Genomic DNA, 19228 nt, shown 5'->3' on the forward strand with positions numbered 1-19228 from the left:
TTCTAGCTTGATTTCCAGAGAGCTTGATTTCAAAAACTGATTTCTGGTATCCAATAAAAACTAGAAATCAGTGGCAGAAACCATCTTCTGCAATTTAGAATAATTCATAATCAGTTTGATTGTGGCTTCACATGACTCGCAGATATGTTGATGTGTTTGTTTTTGTAATCAAGTTGGTAATATTTGAAGACTGACAATGTCTTTTTGTCGTAGTTGCTTAATACAGTTAAAGAAATGGCTTTCTTTCTTCAGGTGCCCTGGCTCTTTGCAGTAAAAGCACCCCCCACTGCTCCGCTTTTCTCCCGGCGCTCCTTCCCAGGCCATGCCGCCTTCCTTTCTACAGCCGCCCCGCTGGGACGCTTATCTGGAGTCTTCGGGGTCCCCCCGGCTCCTTTCCACTCGAACGCCTGCAGCCAGTCTGCCATTTTCGCCGCTTCCATCAGGGTCGAGGGGTTCTTTTCCCCCACCCACGCATTGTATTTCTCGGGAAACTGGCGGTAGAGTTGCTCCTTAGCCATCAGGTCTTTGGCCCCCTTCAAGTCCCGGACCCCTTCGGCATCCATCCAAGCCTCCATAGCCGTCATCATTTGGGTGGCAAATGCAGCAAAAGTCTCTTTTGGGTTCCTGGTTAACTGGCGGAACTTCTGCTGGCAATGCTCCGCTGTCAAGGCAAATTGTTCTTTGGCCAAACTTTTGAAATACAGGTAGTCGTGGCGCAACTCCCGCGGGATGGTTGCTATAATTTCTCGCAAAGTCCCCATCACTTGTGGACGTAACAGACTCATCCTCTGGGCTGGCAAGACCCCCAACTCGTCACACATGTCTTCGAAAAGAGCCAGGAACGCTCCCACATCATCTCCCTCCAGGTACATGGGAAAAGCCCGCCGGTCGAACCGCAGCCCGGGGGTCCCCCCCTTTCTCTCTCCACGATTCGCAGGTGTCGGGACATCAGTTCCATACATTCCGCGTACAGCCGTTGAACCTTCCGTTCCTCGCTTTCTCCTCCGGCCCTCACCCCTGAGCCATTTCCGTCCGCCTCTCTCGGTGGACGAGGGGGTGGGGGCAGCGGTGTTCCTCATGGCCGTGGGACCTGCACCCTCCTGGCGTCCCCTTCCAACGTTACTGCCAACGTCGGGGTCATCGGCAACTGCGGGATTGGCATTCCTGGAGTGTCTCCTGCCAGCAGCATCGCCAGGAGTGACATCCTTGGCTCACGCTCAAACCACGCTCTTTCCCGCTCTTCCTCTGGCCTCCAAAGTTGTGCCGCAAACCGTCTCCGGGCTCCTCCCTCGGAGCCGGGTGACTCTTGCATCCCCCACTCTAAAGTGGACAGACTGGACTCCCCTACCGCTCCTTCCTGATGGTTCAGCCCCCCAACTTCTACTCCTGGAGCTTCTGCTCCCTGACTCTGAGATAACCACTCTACTCCTGGAGCTGGAGCTCCTTGATCCTGAGACATCCTTGGCTGGCCTAACCACTTTTGCTTAGCCTGGGTTCAATTCTCTGCTTCACTGCTCTCCTTTTCCTGCCAGCGTTCTGTTCCTCCGGATCTGTGTCGAATCCCAGCGCTGCCCACCATGTAAAGGAGACTGGACCCAGCCAAGCTGGCCTTCCACTGGATTTTGCACAGATCCCCAGAACAAAATGCACACAGCTCACAGTTTGGAGGTTTAAGCCCAATTTATTTAGGAAAGAGGTAAGTAAACAAGATTAGCAACTAAAACTATAGATACATGCAGATATATATTGAACCCAGACCCAAGCAAACTAAAAACTAAGTTACAATATCATATGTCACCCAGCCATGGAGTCAGCCAACTCAGAACAAAAAACCCCTTTCAAAGTATACCAGATACTTTTTCCACTCCTTTCCCCCTCCCTTCGGCTCTCCCTGCGATGATCTTTTCACACCTCTCCAGAGATGTTAATTTCTCTCAAGGTCGGCCGGCCTAGCCCCAAGCGGTTCCAGGAAGTACCAGAACGCCCCCATACATCCGGCCGGTTATCTACTCCGCTCCTAAAACCATAACAATAGAACACTTTAACATATTTTAAGAATAGCTATTCCATGTATGAATTTACCCCTTCCTTACACATCCTATGGATCATCGTCGTTTTGATTTGGATCATTTTTCAAACTGTGCCACAAAAAGGGTAATTTATTTGATCATGTGTCCATGTGGCCTTATTTATGTTGGTAAAACGACACGTGCAGTGAGGACAAGAATATTGGAACATAGATCCAAGATTAAACATCAAATTGTGGAGGCACCCCTTGTGCAACGTTTTATGGAGAAAGGACATGGATGTAATGATTTTAGGTTTCTGGTAATAGAGAGAGTTTATGCACACAAGTATAATTGGCAATGTTATGATGATATTTTACTTAGAAAAGAGGCTCAATGGATATTTAGGTTGAATACAGTGGCCCCACAGGGTCTAAATTCCAGTTTGGATTTTTCTTCTTTCTTGGTAACTTAGGTTTGAGTGGTGGATTTCACTTTAAGATCTGAAGCCTCTGTTGAGAGATCTAGTCTGATTCAGACTAAAAAATATCAATAAAGCGTTTGTAGAACAAAATTCGTTATATACTAATATTCCACACGATGAATCACGCATGGTCATAACAACTGTTCTTGATAAGAGATCTAACCTTCATCCACCAACATTGTTTCTACTTAACCTTGTGGATATTATAATTGAAAAAAATTACTTTAGGTTTTCTGATCAATTTTATTTTTAGATTAAAGGGGTTGCTATGGGCAGTCCATTCGCCCCAAGTGTAGCCAATTTGTTTATGGCACATTTAGAGGATTCTGTTATTTGTAATTCCAATACTAATCCATTTTATCATAATATTTTGTTCTACAAATGCTTTATTGATGACATTTTTCTAATTTACAATGATGAACATACATTACAGGAATTTTGCAACTGGATGAATACCATTCATGCAAGTATAAAATTTTCATCGCATATGGACAAATGTGAATTGTCATTTTTGGACACGGTAGTGTATCGCGAACAGAATACATTATATGTTAAACCTTACACAAAACCTACTGATCGAAATTCCTTGCTGCATTTTTCTTCTTATCATTCACCGGGTCTATTGAGGAATTTACCTTATGGACAATATTTACGCTTAAAGAGGAATTCTTCAAATCCGCGTGATTATATGACGAGTAAATTGAATTTAAGACGACAATTGGTTCATAGGGGCTACCCTCTTTTAGTGGTTTATTCAGCAGAAAGGAGAGCAGCATTGGTACCACGATCATCTTTAACATCACATAGGATCATTCCATCTGTAAATAGATTAACATGTTCATTTACTTATTCACATTTGGTGTATCCCATTAACAACATAATTAAGAAACATTGGCATATTGTCAAGGATCTTCCAGGTTGCAGTGATTTTCCATATTTTGGTTTAAAACGTTCCAGGAATCTAAAGGATTTATTGATACATACTGATGTTGACCAGCCCACAAGGAGAGTGGATTCTATTTTTGGACATTTTAAATGTGGAGGATGTTCTGGGTGTGCATTGGCTTTGGAAACGAAAACTTTCATACATCCTATGGATCATCGTCGTTTTGATTTGGATCATTTTTCAAACTGTGCCACAAAAAGGGTAATTTATTTGATCATGTGTCCATGTGGCCTTATTTACATTGGTAAAACGACACGTGCAGTGAGGATAAGAATACTGGAACATAGATCCAAGATTAAACATCAAATTGTGGAGGCACCCCTTGTGCAACATTTTATGGAGAAAGGACATGGATGTAATGATTTTAGGTTTCTGGTAATAGAGTTTATGCACACAAGTATAATTGGCAATGTTATGATGATATTTTACTTAGAAAAGAGGCTCAATGGATATTTAGGTTGAATACAGTGGTCCCACAGGGTCTAAATTCCAGTTTGGATTTTTCTTCTTTCTTGGTAACTTAGGTTTGAGTGGTGGATTTCACTTTAAGATCTGAAGCCTCTGTTGAGAGATCTAGTCTGATTCATTATTTAATTAACTGAGCAAACGCTGTTCTATGCCAGCTGAGGAACAGATAGTCAGTGTGATTAAGCGAAAGACTGTCGACTGTTTTGGTATGTATGCAAGGTCTTAGTTTTGTGTTATCTTCTTGTTATGTTAAATAATGTGTAAATAATACATAACGGCATTATCCAATGTGGATTTAGTTGAAGTATAGCTAATTTAGCCTTTTGTATATTGTATAGATAAAATTCTGGAAGATGTTCTCATGTTGAAAAACTTTATAAAGACAAATTTCGTCAGCTTTCCACTGCCTGTTGGCGAGTACAAGGACCAGCGTTTTGGAAGAAGATATTTCGAAACAAGGAATAGCATGTGTAAAGGAAGTACGCCCCAGCTAAGCTGGCCTTTCCACTGGATTTTGCACAGATCCCCAGAATAAAAAGCACACAGCTCACAGGTTGGAGGGCTAAGCCCAAATTTATTCAGGATAAGGGTAGGAAATACAGGATTAGCATTCTAAAACTATAATACATGCAGTTACATAAGAGAACCCAGACCAAGCAAACTAGAAACTAAGTTGCAATATCATATGTCACCCAGCCATGGAGTCAGCCAACTCAGAACAAAAGCCCCCATTCAAAGAAAACCCTTTATAGAAACTTTTCTTGCTCTTTCCCCCCTCCCTTCGGCTCTCCTTGCGAAGATCGTTCACACCTTCCCCAGAGATGTTAATTTCGCTCAAGGCCAGTCGGCCTTGCCCCAAGTGGTTCCAGGATGTACCCGAACGCCCACATGCAGCTGGCCGCTTATCTGTTCCGCTCCTAAAACCATAACAATAAAATAATTTAACATATTAAAAACAGCCATTCCAGTATGAATTTACCCCTTCCTTACAGCATGAACCTTGTTAAACAAATAATTTTGGCCTTCTTATAATGAATGATTTAGATTCAAGTGTTAAATGTGTTTGAATGTTGATGGGTTTGGATACTAAAATGCTACACAGGTGTTGAATATCATGGATATGTAATGAAATGTTATACATGTGGTAGTAGCATTGTATTGTTAAGAGGTTACTTTAGTAAAAAATTTCTTGGAGTAGAATAATTGTTTGAATGACTATTTAATTCAATGTGTTGAATTTGTTTCTATGGTGGTTGCCTTTAGGGTTCTTTTTTGTACATATTTTCACCACCATTGCCTTTTCTAGTATAGCTGGAAGTGATCAGCCTTGCTCTTCTGATCTTTCAATCAATAATCCAGAGTTGTCATGCACTTGTGTTGCACCGACACCATCACTGTTGAAATACATGTGCCTTGTTAAGGGGAAACAAGTTATCCACAACTGCAGTGCAGTGAGAAAGTAGGGTCCCTGTTGGCCCATGAGGATCTCTGCATGTTCAATCAAGACAAGATCCAGCTCTTCCCAAGGTCAACTTTCATAGTAACCAAATGCTAATCCTTTTTCTTTTTTCTTTTGCCCACACTCAGCCTCAAGGAGCAACATCTGGATAGAAGGAGAGTCCTTGAGGTTTATTTGCAGAGGATTGAAGGGTTGTGTTCTCTTGGGTTCCATAATTGTGTCTTGAACAGGCTCCTTGCGATAGAAGATTTCTAAATGTATCCTGAGCAAGTGTGTCAAAGAATGTATACTCCTAAGTCAGCTCAGAGAGTCTGCCCTCTGAGATAGTACAGGCCAGTTGTTCACAAAGGCCATTGTTTCACCAGTTTTATGCCAATAAAAACTTTTTGTAGGGTTACTGCTCAAGCACGACTTTGTCCACCACTATAGAATTAACCCCTTTTTTCTAATGGAAACTTCCTTTTGAGTACAATGCTTTGTAACAAATTATCTGAGGAACAAGGCAAGCATATCCCATCCAGGGTGATAGTACTTCTTTTGTAATTGTCTTAGGATGCTGTTGTCTGAGGAATGTGGAGGTTGAAACCTGCCACCAAGGGTTTGTCTCAGAACAAGGTGGCATTTTTTCACACCTGCTTTGGACTGGCACTTATTCTGGACAGTTACAGGGGTCCTTAAAAAGAACTTTAACTAAAGGATGACCAGCTCCTCTCTTCTTCTTTTAACTTTTCAGCGGTAAAGAATCTTGACTTTTTCACATGTAAATTTCACATGGCATCATCCATTTTTTTCCACTGAAAAACTGCCTTGCGTTATTGGTTGTAGGATGAGTCAAAACATACAATGCCCGCATTGTGCATTGGGTTTGGACAACACAGCAAACTCACGACATGAAAAATAAGGGAATTCTGGTCATGCAGCTGGCATGTGTGGGGACAACAACCCACTGATAGCCTGAACACCCCCAATGAGTCAGAACAATGTTGTCTCTCTCGACTGCAGTCAACCCAAGTCTCTTCCCACAACAGATCCAATGAACAGGCAGTAGCCTCTGAGTGGAGTTGCTTTTGGATGCTGCTTTTCCCGCCAGATTCGTGGGTTGCCTATAGAATATGCAGATATGCCCATCCTTAATAACGATTTAAAAAAAATTAAAAATGGGAAAGGCAAAAGAGGGAACCACTGAGTGAAATGAAAACGTCCCCCCTCCCCCCTCCCCCCTCCGCGCTGGCGGGAAAGGTGAACAGGAAAAATGGATGCTGCTTTTCCCTCCGGATTTGAGGTTTGCCTATAGACTATATGCACACTAGCCGCTGTTCTGTAAACAGCATATTAAACAAATATGCAGATATGCGCATCCTTATTAACGATTTCGCCAACTGTAGAGCGGCCTGTAAAGGAAGCACGCACCAGCAAAAGCCGGCCCTTGGACTGGATTTAGCACAGATCCCCAGAACAAACGCTCACAGCTTGAAGGTTTAAGACCATTTATTTGGAAACGGGTAGGTTACATGGGATTAGCATACCAAAAACTATTAAAACATGAACCCAGAAAAAGCAAGCCAGAAAACTAAAACTACAGTTCATACATCACCCAGCCATGGAGTCAGCCAGCCGCCTGAACTCCCCCCACAAAGTATGCTTTATAGTTTCTTTTCTCCAACTCCTTCCCCCCTCCCCTTGGCTTTTCATACGTAGATCTTTCACACCTCCGCCTGAGATGTTAATTTCTCTCAAGGACGGGCGGACATGCCTCAAGCGGTTCCTGGCTTCACCATTCTCCCCCATGCAGCTGGGCCGCTTATCTCCCTTTTCCTATGAACCATAACAATAAAATTAACACGTTCAAAGACAGGCCATCCCCAGTTCCATTTACCCATCCCTTACACGGCCAACCCCAAACTGCTCTGCTGCATTTTTATAGAACGCAGGGTTAGCCAGCTTCCAAATTCCAATGGCAGCACGCTTAGCGACGGAAAGTGGCTCCCTCATGGCCGTCTGGTTCCTCTGGAGTGCTGGAGTCAGCTCAGCAACGATTTCAAACAGTGTGGCTCGACTCATCCTGAAGCTCTCAATCCACCTTTCATCATTCCAGACTTTTAAAACTAAATTCTCCCACCAGTCCTTGCTACTGGGACGGACCCAGTAGCATCTGAAAACAGCAGGGAGACTAATGAACTCGGTGCCTAACACCAAAAGGCTGTTGTCCTGCTCAAGCTGCTGCAAGAACAGCATCCTCCGTCTGTGGTGCATTTTGAAGATTTTTCGGAGTTGCGACCGGCGATGCCAGTACTCATCCTCGAGCACAGACAGTGCTCGAAGAGCACATAGGAGTACATTGATCGAAACTGCCATGGTGCAGAGTAACTCCGTTTGGCTATCCATGGACTCCATCTTCTCCACAAAGATCACAACGACCCAAACAGGGAATTCTGGGATGTGAGGAATTTTTAAAAGGGGGGGAGCAAGGGAGAACATCACAAGCATCCCCCAAAGCCAGCCCCTAAGAAACGCCCACTTGGGACAGAAGAGACGGAAGTGTGAACCGCTCAGACGAAATGAAACAAAAGAAAAGGCGCATGAAGCAGTAAAGAAAGAGGCGACTCATTTAGGTACATACTTTAAAAAGGCGCACTGAAGCACCTTCACAACGATGTGTAGATCCCCTCCTGGTCCTGCATTGCCTTATGAACCATCTGAGTCGTACTGTTATGCTAAAGGGATCCTCCTGTAGGTTGACCCATGCCAATTTGCTGCTTACATCAGTAGACAGCAGGATTCTTTAAACAGTGAATGGGAGCTGTCACCTAGTAGTAAGGCTAGATGCTTCATGAGGCCACACAGGACCAGGACAAAGTGGGGCATTTCTACTGACCAAGAAAATTTACTCTGCATGAAGATGAAGCTATAGCCATGCACATCTTCCCATGCAGCAGGAGAATGCTAGAAGCATTCTAAAACACACTCCTTTTTTAAAAAAAAGTGGGGGCTCTCCCTGCACGTCTTCATAACCACTACAACTTACAGGGGTTCTGCATTTATGCGGCAAAATTCCTTAACAGCATAAACTCCTCCAAATTAGAGCATGTGCCATCCTGGAAGAGAAAACATTCCAAGAACAGCATCATACACTACGGCTTACCTGAAGAATCTGCTTTAATGTGATGCATTAAGACATATCTGGCAAAGTGGAACATTAAATGAATGAACGTAGGTCCACCAGGAGAAAGGAATAATGATGCAAAAACTGGAGGAAAGTTGTTTCCACATTCATCCTAGGAAAGTAAATGGATTACGAATACATTTGAAAAAGCGAACTTTTAGATTATTTTTAGTAATGCCTGCTTGTATTCCCCATAACCAGTACAACTGGCAAACAAAGCAGTGCCAAACAGCTTTGACCTCCTTGCTATGCCTGGCGTTACCACAACTGAGGGTTGCACAAGGTGAAGCAGCCACCCTAGTACCCACAGGGCATGATACCCCTTCCCCTCTGTGCCACGGAAGTGCCCTTCCACGTTACCTTTTTGCTATGGCAAAGACTAGCACTAGAGTAACAGCTTCTGTTGTGCTGGATCCCAATCAGCATGACTGCATGCTAGCAATAGGCGTTTTAACTCCAACCCCACATATTCCAAGCAGAGGATTATGCTCAACACCGTATTTTAAAAGGACCCAAATGAGAACGAAATAAAAGAGTATTAAGAGACAGTGGCCTGCTTCAGACAATATGCTAAACCATGCCGCTTAACCACAAAATGGTTAAGGGAATGCATTAACCTCAATGCATTCCCTCAACCGTTTTGTGGTTAAGCAGCATGGTTTAGCATGATGTCTGAACCAGGCCATACTAATTTTCTGATCCTGGATGACAAGTTTTACTGGCCAGATACTTTGGGGCTGGTGGGCAGCCACACCACTCTTTAAGTAAATAACCAAGTTAAGGGACCAAACATATAAGAGAGGGGAGACCCTTCTCTCCTTCACACTGTTTTCTGGCTCTCCTCAATGTGTTTCTTCTGAATTCTCTTCTACTGTCATCTTGAATGACATGTGTTTTTCCTAGCTGTCTAATAGCTTGGGAAGGTAAAAAGGTACAGACAGAACAATCTATGAGCAGAAAATTCTCTCCCTCACTGTCAAGAAGGTCAGAGCACAAACTGTGAAGGTAATTTCCATAACCACCAAAGCACAGGCATACATCAACATGTAAGGGACAAACATGTGGACACCTTTCATTCTTACCAATACTTACTGAAATTCTTCTTAGCCATTCATAACATTGCTTCCTGAATTCAGAATCTGCCTTTTTATCTGGGGGAGGAAAACAAAATCTTTCCATTCCCAGGGAAAGGAAAGAAGAGAATTTCAACAAACATTTCAGGAAACAGACATATCCTCCTCAAAATCTAGCAATACAAAAGCTCTTGGTATTGTCTGAGCGCATCTGTACTAGCAAGTTATTGCATGTTTACTGTAAATAACCTCAAAAGTGCTTCACACATGGTAGACTGACATATAGTTACAGCTGTAGTGCATTTTGAGGCAGGTTTTGATAGTACTAAATGATAGCACACTGGTGCAATGTGCCTTTGAAGTCTCCAGAAACTTCAGCTGGTCCAAAATGCAGTATTAAGAATTTTGGTTGGTGCTTGCCCTTGATACCTATTTTACATGATACCTATTTTACAACAGCTGCACTGATTTCCAGACCACTTGCAAACACAATTCAAGGTGCTGGTCATAACCTTTAAAGCACTGAATGGCTTGTGCCCAAGTCAGTCTCTCATCCCATATGAGGCTGCCCACTCTTTAGTATCTGCTGGAGGGACTTTTCTTCATGTCCCATCAGAAAAAGAGGCACAACTAGTCAAGACACCAGAGACAGCATCTAGAATCCAGGTAACACATTACAGAACTCCCTGTCATGGTTCCATAAACTAGTTGTGACATTTTTTGTTCAAGCAGGAATTTGATGTACCAGGAAAACAAGTTTTTAGTAGACCTATCTCTTCTTTTAAAAATCTGCTGCACCTATTCCTTGTATTAAGTTGCAATCTTATACACATTTTTCTGGGTACAATTCTCAGCGAAGATCTTGCAACTTATTTCCAAGTAGCAGAACACTGATGTGCAAGACCAACCCAGGTCCTTGCAACCACAACTTTTGGCTTTGCTAGCAAGACCAGCCAAAAGTTGTGTTATGTCAGTAAATAAATTTTAAAAAACCCTTTCGAAAGACCCATGTAATAAAAATTGTTTAATGCTATCAGTGAAAGATGACACTCACCTGAATATCTCATTACAACGTGATGGGTCCAATTTTGAAAACAAGAACCATGCAACAATATGAAATGCATCTCTGTTTGGTTTATCAGACATGTTCCTGTTAAAAAAAGATGGGAAGAGTAGCTATGAAATTATTTATTTATTTATTTCTTACATTTTTATACCACCCAATAGCCAAAGCTCTCTGGGCAGTTCATAAATGTCACTGTAAAAGAAATTCAGAATCCAAGCACAATACAAGGGAACCCATCACGACTGCCTCCTTTTCCACCTAGGAGTCCTGTAACAGCATCGTGATAAGTAGAAACTCATAATGTGTACATGCACCACACTTCTCCAAGCTTTGAGAAGCTCCAGGGGCACAGCGTTTAATTAGGTTTAGTTTCATTTGGAAGGAGGTCAATGAAGGCTTATTGGCATTTTGTAATATTTGCATTTATCTACAAATATGCAGGTTGAGCATTGGTGGAAGTTCAGCTCAAATATTCTGACAGCCAAAGCCCACAGCTCCCACATCAAATTTCTGTGGATACAGCCAGCAATCCAAAATACAAGTAGCTTACATACCCCCAAAATTCTTTCCCACTATCTGACTCAAGCTGCAGTTTCATTCTAAACACACAACTAGATTACCTCACACTAAGGCAAGGGGAGGGGGAAAGAAAAACTGCCCCCATCTCTGATCAGCACATTCTCCCAAATGTCTCATTTATTTATTTATTTATTTATTACATTTATATCCCGCCTTGTTTCCCTCTCAGAAGGGGCCCGAGGCTGCTAACATAACCATCCTCATATCTCCATATTATCCTACATAAAGAAGCAACTGGCTAATTTTAGTTCCCATGGCAAAATACCACCTGTATTTCCCTGACAGAGGGCTGCACTAGGATGCCTCTGGCACATTTACTCAATTTTAAGCAGTCCTTTTGGCCATTAGACACCCCTGTACAACAGTCCCCGTCCCCACGTTCACAACAGCAGTTCTTCTTAAAGAAATGGAGCAAGGGGAAGCATTTCACCTGTCCCTTTCACAAAAGTGTTCATGGTATATCAGCACCGACTTTGCAGACGGGAGCGACCACCCCACAGACAAAATGACTTCGTAACAGAAGAGTTCCCTGCAGCACCCACCCAAAAAGCTTCCGCCTCTGCGGGAAATAAGTTAATAAAAATACTAATACATTCCTTAAACCACTACTGATTTCCTAAAAGGGATGATCAGAGCGGGCAGAGAACTGACGGGCGGAACCCTGTCCACGAAGCGGCCACGCCCCTCTCTTACTCACACGCCCAGACGGAGGTGGGTGGGAATTTTTGCCGCGGCGGCGGCGGCGGCGGCGGCGGCTCCCGTGGGATCGAAGTCCAGCGCCAGAAGGTAGAACCAGAGATGCTCTTTCTCCCAGGCAGGAGGCGGACGCCGCGCGCTCATCTCCGCAGCGTAACCAGAGCAGCTCGGTGAAAGCCCTCGGTCCCCACGAGCAGCGGCTCGACTCGACTCAACGGCGAGCGGCTACGCCCCAGTGTCGGCGTCCCTCTCAGTCCGCCTGCCGCTCCTCTCACATCCTTCTCGATGCAGCTTCGGTGAACACTGTTGCCGCCACACAGAAATAGAAGGGCAGGGAAGACGTCATAATAGAGCGAGGGGCGCATCCACCAATCAACAGTTAAAGGTGCAGGGGCTATAGTAGAGGGCCCAGATTTGAAAGAGGGCAGGGCAGGGCACCTGCAGCTTGATGAAGAGGAAATTTCAACAGCTTCTCCGTATATACAAAGGACCCCTGCTGAAATTCCCTTTTCAATGTAATGGTTAAAGATACAGGAGCCCTGGCCTCCTTTTCATATGGTCACCCTACTATCTGGGCAACCCCGGGAAGGCCGCATTTGGCCTCTGGGCCTAAGTTCTGGTCCACCAGAAATTGGTTATTGGTTCCCCAGTAGCTTGGCTGTGCCCTTTGAGCCTGTTCCTTTCTATCTGCTTGGACCCATGCCAGGGTTTATGAGGTCACTCTTCCAAACCATTTTCTGTCATTCTCTTAGCTCCACCTGGAGTGATTCAGGCCTTCTTCTCCCTCGTTTTCTTGACGGGGCTTGGGGGCAGCTCACTGTTGCCCATTTATCCTGGGGGGTGAAAACCCAGCTTTCCCCAGCCCAGTAACTCCAAAGCTGCCAGTTCTTCTTGAGCAGGGAAAACAAAAAAATGTGCAAGTTACACAAAAGCGTGTGGTTTTGATGATTTGATCTAAGAAGTCCATCATTTCTGACGCTTCAGAAGCAAGCTTCGTTGGACGGAAGCAGCAATAATTTATCTGAAGCCATCGGCATTCTGCAGGCTCAGCTGAGCCTAACTGCAAAAGAGGGGAACGTGAAACAATAAAAGGAAAGGGGGCATGAGGGGGGGGAGGCAAAGGAATCTGTGGGGAGGGGAGGGCCTAGGACTGACTCAAATCTGCCCCAACCCCCATTAGAACCTCTTCCCAAGGCTCTATCTAAACTCTGAACATCTAAGGTCCTCATCCAGGTGCCTACTCTGAGGGAAGCTCGGAGGACAGCAACAAGAGAGAGGGCCTTTTCTGTGGTGGCCCCCCAATTGTGGAACAATCTCCCTGACGAGGCCCACCTGCACCGACATTGTTATCTTTTGAGGGGCCAGGTCAAGACTTTTCTCTTCTCCCAGGCATTTAGTAATATGTAATTAGCCTGGGTTTGGTTTTGCTTGTTTTTGTGGTTTTAAATTGTATGTTTTTGTTAAGTGTTTTTATCCTCTGTAAACTGCCCAGAGAGCCTCGGCTATGGGGCAGCATACAAATGTAATAAGTAAAATAATAATAGCGAACATTGGCTACAGTCAGGACCTCTGTGGCTGTTCCATGTGTATGCAGAGCTTCATATGTGCAGGAGCTCCATGCATCCAATTCTATATCGCAGGATTGTCTGTGCACACAAGAGGGGGTCCCCAGTGTGGTTGTGAAGCACAGCAAACACCCGGCGATGTGTGTATGTATGCCCACGCATCCTCCCCACAAAGTTCCATGCAGGCATTGGAGTCCCTGTGGTGTGTGCTCTAGTGTGCTGTGGGATTGTGGCCTTTCTCTTCTCAAGCACGAAGGCAAGAAGTATTTTTCCTCCTTAAGAAACATCCCGGATCCTAAGTGAGGCAGCCCAGTTGCTGCCGTGCAGAAAAAAAGAGCATATGATGATAGGCCCCACAGCCTTTTCCACCACCAGCACTGCCGCCTGGCCTCTGGAGATAACTTTATCTCGGCCTAGCCATCCTGCTGCATCATGGACTAGCTGCTTGTTTCTAGCCCAATGGGTGGGGCCTGAGGGCACCAGGCAGGCACAGGCCGGGCATTCCTGAACGGTTTCTCTTTCTTGCAGTCATTCATTGCAACTCTTCTCATGATTTTCTTTCGGTTGTTTTCAGCATCCACATGCTATTATCCAAAGGTCTTCTTCCTGGCCCGTCCCTCCATTTTCTGGTTGTTTCTGATGAGACTCTTGCACTGCCTCATTCACGGAATTTTAAGGCACTTGTCTTCTGTTTATACATTTCCTCTGTCTTTTTTTCTTTCCACAAATTAAAATAATTTTTTTTAAAGAAACAATGCTTTTTGATTGGTAACATTAGAAGCCATCTGTCTGGGATGGTTGACGGTGGTGCTGTTTTTTTCAAACATTTGTCATAATAAAAGACAGGAGAAGCTGTGACCTTAACAGGCCCCAAATGAACAGAAACAACGTTAGTTGTGGCCACGTCAGTTCCACAGAAGGAAGGAGAGCTGAGCAAGTGGAGCAGTGGCCCTCATCCGGTTTTACTTGTCCTTATCACGCTTGTTTCGTGGACCTTCATGGAGATGTTAACAGGTGACCTGTCCTTATCCGAGAAAGCCAGTGTGGCCCAGTGTCTAGCCGCAGGCAGTGCTGAACTAGATGGCTTCACGGCCACTATAAGGCAGCTCCTGGTGTTCCTAATCAACATCTCAACAAGCCAGATGTCTGCGAAAATAAAGCAATGTTCCTGATGCAGTCGAAGGCCATCAAGGAGAGGGCAAAGCGGGTTTCCCCAGGCATGGAGTCCTACAGCCAAGTGGCAGCGCCCAGAAGGCCCTTCTCATCTCCTGCATGCCAACCAATTTCACCTCAGATGTTGACGGGATGTGGAGGAGAGCGTAGTCTCCAGCACACCTTCAACAGGAAGCGGACATGAAGACCAATGAGCCCCCACTTCCGGTCTGAACAGGGCTGATTCAAAGGCAGTTCTTCTGTCTCTTCTGGAAGATTAGGTTGTGACTATGGAGGGCAGCTTGAGGAATAAAGGAGGACAACTAGAATTCTGGTTATTGTTTTTAAAAATACATACATGGCATTTCCTCATATTGTCAGGGGAGTTTACAAGGAAAAAAAACAATTTAAGTATGAAAGCAATAAAGTAAAAGGCCACCAAATCATAAAAGCCACATAAAACAGTCAGCAAGAATGAAATGGTGTCTTAAAAGCACAGGAGAATAAATGGGTCTTTGTTTGACCCCAAATGGACAATCAAGTAGGTGTCAGGCAGACCTCTCTGGGGAAAATATTCCACAACTGGGGTGCCACCATTGAGAAGGCCCTCTCTTTTTTCCACCACCCGGGGCGGAAGTGGGAGCTTTCTATTGACGATAATGAAAAGAAACAAAAACACGAAGCCAGTATTTTCGCGAAGACGTGTGTTTTCCCACATCCCAACAAAAATTAGTAGGAAAGATAAATTGAAATGTTCTGAAAGAATCCCCCTGCCAATGCCAATACGGTCTCTTATCCCCAAAGCGATAACTGTAAGAGCTGTAACTGAGACACTGGATGGTCTGATTTCAATGGAGCTGTGAATCCACTCTGGATTTCAGTCAAAACCAGCCAGGACTCTAATGAATCTATCCGAGGCGCTGCATCTATTTTGGGGACTAGTTCAACACCTTTGGATAGCTCTTTTAGGGTTCTAGTTGGTTCTGGATTTGCAGTCCCACTGAAATCGGAACCTCCACTGGCCTTAGCCCTGCGATGTAGTTCATAGTTTAGATTGCAGGTCAAGAAGTGGGGCTGAAGCTAGGCTGACCATATGAAAAGGAGGACAGGGCTCCTGTATCTTTAACAGTTGCATAGAAAAGGGAATTTCAGCAGGTGTCATTTGTATATATGGAGAACCTGGGGAAATTCCCTCTATATCACAACTGTTAAAGGTGCAGGAGCTATAGTAGAGTGCCCAGATTTAAAAGAGGGCAGGGCAGGGCACCTGCAGCTTTAACTGGTGTGATGAAGAGGAAATTTCACCAGGTTCCCCATATATGACACCTGCTGAAATTCCCTTTTCAATAGAATTGTTAAGGATACAGGAGCCCTGTCCTCCTTTTCATATGGTCACCCTACCAGATAGCTCCCCCCCTCCCCCTGGCTGCAGCCATTTTCCCCAACCACCAAGCGTGGTGTAATTTCCCAGTTTTTGCAGTTTTACCTCCCCTTCTAACTGGGGTGCCACCATTGAGAAGGCCGTCTCTGTGACAGTCAGCAGCCTCACTTAAGATGGTGCGGGCGGGGGGGGGGGGCGGAGCTTGGCAGCCATGGAGCTGGTAAGAGTTTCTTAGAGTTCTCACCGGCTATGCCGGAAAAGTCAATTATCTCTTTTAAAAAGGGCATAAATCTTAAATGAGCATGTTGGAAAAAGATTATAAATACTATCTGTTGGTGTTGTTGACATTTGCGAAGTGGAAATGAGATAAGAAGTGTGAAAATTGATGCGGTCTTGGCTGTGGGACAGCGGATTGGAAAGTGAAAGTGAGCTGTCTGTGTGCCGGGACTGTGAAAGCTGCTTGTTATACTAATGAGATTTTACAGCGAATGTTGACTTGATTATGGTGAATCTCATTCTTTATTTGAGAAGAATAAGTTGTTAATCACCGGAATTACAATAAGATAAAAGCACCCGGGCAGGATTGATAGACTGTGTTGACTACGGAGAGATAAAAATAGCCCGGACAAGGAGGAGAGCCGTGACGTTAAGAAACAGATTTATGCCCTATGTCGAGTACAAAGAAAAAAATTAAAGCCGAATGTGCAAAAGTATTTTGGTCAAGGAAAAAACCCAGTAACCACAACCTCCCACGCCTGGAGAACTTGGCTTCGGAAGAAGTGCAGGGAGAGACAGAGAAAGCAGCGGCAGATTTTAAAATGGTGGAAGGTGGCAAGGCACCAGTTGGCAAGGAGCTAGCCACCATGGCTGAAATTAAAAGCTTTATATTAGAAAACAATGAAAGTATCTTCAAGAAAATAGATCAACAGGCAGACAGATCAGATAAGCGATTGGCTGTGCTGGCTGAAAAAATTGCCCAGAATGTTAAAAGTATAAAAGAATTGGAAGCAGGAGCAAATTTGATGGAGAAGAGACAGGACCTTTTGGAAGAAACCTCTAATGTGCAATTCCAGGACCATGAATTAAGGCTGATCCAATTAGAAGACCAGAATCGTCGTTCATCGATACGCGTTAAACATCTTATTCAAGCACCAGGAGAAAACTTAAGAGATATAATCCTGCAATGGTTCAAAGATTTGATGCCTGATTTGGAAATAGAGGACAGCGATTTCGACAGAATTCATAGAGGGGGGGGGCAAAATTATAAAGGAGCTAGTAGAGACATTCTGGTGAAATTTGGCAATTATTATAAGAAAGAGCAAGTTATGAAGAAATTGAGATCCATGGCCCTGCTACAATATAAGGGTAAACCAGTGCAAATTTACAACGATCTTTCTCAGCACACACTTAATTGGAGACGCAGTGTCAAGCAGATAACGGAAATACTAGTGAAAAAAACAATCAAATATGCATGGGGTTATCCTGTATTTTTAAGATTTACATATGGTGGGGGGGAACACAGAGTTATTATTATTATTATTTATTTATTTATTTATTTATTTATATAGCACCATCAATGTACATGGTGCTGTACAGAGTAAAACAGTAAATAGCAAGACTCTGCCGCATAGGCTTACATTCTAATAAAATCATAATGAAACAATAAGGAGGGGAAGAGAATGCAAACAGGCACAGGGTAGGGTAAGCAGGCACAGGGTAGGGTAAAACTAACAGTATAAAGTCTGCACAACATCAAGTTTTAAAAGCTTTAGGAAAAAGAAAAGTTTTTAGTTGAGCTTTAAAAGCTGCAATTGAACTTGTAGTTCTCAAATGTTCTGGAAGAGCGTTCCAGGCGTAAGGGGCAGCAGTAACCTCTTTGGATCAGGGTAAAGAGCTGCTGAAGAGCTTGGGTCTGTATGATGATGCAACTTTGGCTGGAACAGGCGGGGGGAGTGAGGCTGGGGCATCTGGGATATAATAGAACTGATAAATGCATTATGAGATAATTGTTGATGGAATTGTTAAAGTATAGGGACCTTGCCGGCCAGGCGAAGCGCTGCCTCCCCCCTCCCCCCCTAAGTAGATGGCCGGAGTGATAGACTTGCGAGGATATGGGGGGGGGGGAAGAGGTGGGGGGAAGGGGGGGTGGAGCGGGTTGGAGTAAGGGAACTGAGGGTGTGTTTTTTATTACGGTGTTTGTGTTTTTATGTATGTGAATTTGAGTTACAGAGCACAAGGGATCGGAAGAGGCATGGAGGCAAAGAAGGAAGAGCAGCACAGTACCTTTTCAGTGGAAGTGCTAAGAGCCCCCCTTCGTCATTGTCCCCATACTTGGGATTTCTTAACAACATTCTAATGCTTTTAACTACTAAGAAATTCTCTGTACGAACTCTTTCTGTGTACAAAATTCTGTGTACGAAGCCATGATGTGTAAAGAAAACGAATTCTAGTGAAGGAGAAATGTAAAAAGGAAGGCACAGCAGTCAGCCCATCCCAGCTTCTCATTTATGGGTCCTAACATGAGTCACTAGAAACAAAAATATTGTTGTTGAAAGATGAAATGGGAAATTGTTCTACTTGGGAACCGATTCCATCCCGAGAGCTGAATTCAATTTCAGAGACGCTCTTGGGGGCCATTGTTCCAATGGTGGGAGGGGCCAACATCAAAGGGGAGGGGCCAGAAATACAAAACAAAAACAAAAACCAGCCTATTGTAGCTTAAAGCTCTTCCTGCCACCAGCTAAGGCTTAGGAGAGGCATTTCAACCTTTTAGAATGGGTGGGGGGAACTGCACAAAAGCCAGGAAACCACCGAATGATTGGCAGTTATGGGGAAAGGGGGTGGGGCCAAAAGAAGGGGTGTGGTTACCTGGGGAAGCCTGGAGGGGTGGATTTGGCCCTCAGGCCTGGGGATCCCCACCCTTGTACTAGGGGGAGGCTCATCACTGCCTTTTTTATACTAAACAATAGGGTGAAGTAGTAAATCAAAACGTGCCCAGATTCCTGATTTAGGCTAGCAAGGTCTCCTGCAACACTTTTGGACAAGGCTGGGCAGACTTCAGGTTTGCAGGCCCAACTTTGATTTTTTTGTTTGTAGAACCGTGAGATCTACCAGCTGTAGCCAGATGCAAAAGAGTGGCTCAGGTGTGCAGATATACAATAAAAAAACAGGTGCCTCCAAGCACACAATC

The 19228-nt window shown here is 44.3% G+C and overlaps 2 protein-coding genes across 6 annotated transcripts in view; one reads left to right on the top strand and one right to left on the bottom strand.

The window, feature by feature from the left end:
• The window catches only part of LOC134394222 (kinesin-like protein KIF11), a 33269-nt gene extending 28787 nt beyond the window's left edge, over nucleotides 1-4482 (top strand). The window contains exon 15 of the mRNA XM_063119475.1: nucleotides 4243-4482. Coding sequence (XP_062975545.1) covers nucleotides 4243-4439 — 197 coding nt within the window. The 3' untranslated portion in view covers nucleotides 4440-4482. The remainder of the gene's footprint in view (nucleotides 1-4242) is intronic.
• Nucleotides 2361-12160, bottom strand: LOC134394230 (HAUS augmin-like complex subunit 6). Of its 5 annotated transcripts, XM_063119494.1 has the most exons (6): nucleotides 11942-12160; nucleotides 10654-10749; nucleotides 9619-9697; nucleotides 8506-8638; nucleotides 4713-4821; nucleotides 2361-3189 (listed from the first exon to the last, which is right to left on the bottom strand). In XM_063119494.1, the coding sequence occupies exons 1-5, from the start codon at nucleotides 12082-12084 to the stop codon at nucleotides 4739-4741; spliced, it is 534 nt and encodes a 177-aa protein (XP_062975564.1). In that variant the 5' UTR covers nucleotides 12085-12160; the 3' UTR covers nucleotides 2361-3189; nucleotides 4713-4738. The 5 variants fall into 5 exon arrangements, with proteins under 5 accessions (XP_062975564.1, XP_062975563.1, XP_062975559.1 ...); XM_063119493.1 differs by lacking the exon at nucleotides 2361-3189 and having other exon boundaries at nucleotides 4459-4821; XM_063119489.1 differs by lacking the exons at nucleotides 2361-3189; nucleotides 4713-4821 and adding an exon at nucleotides 7196-7795.
• Nucleotides 12161-19228: the final 7068 nt, after the last annotated feature.

Source organism: Elgaria multicarinata, chromosome 3, assembly GCF_023053635.1.
Source record: "Elgaria multicarinata webbii isolate HBS135686 ecotype San Diego chromosome 3, rElgMul1.1.pri, whole genome shotgun sequence".
In the NCBI taxonomy this organism is placed as follows: Eukaryota; Metazoa; Chordata; class Lepidosauria; order Squamata; family Anguidae; genus Elgaria; species Elgaria multicarinata.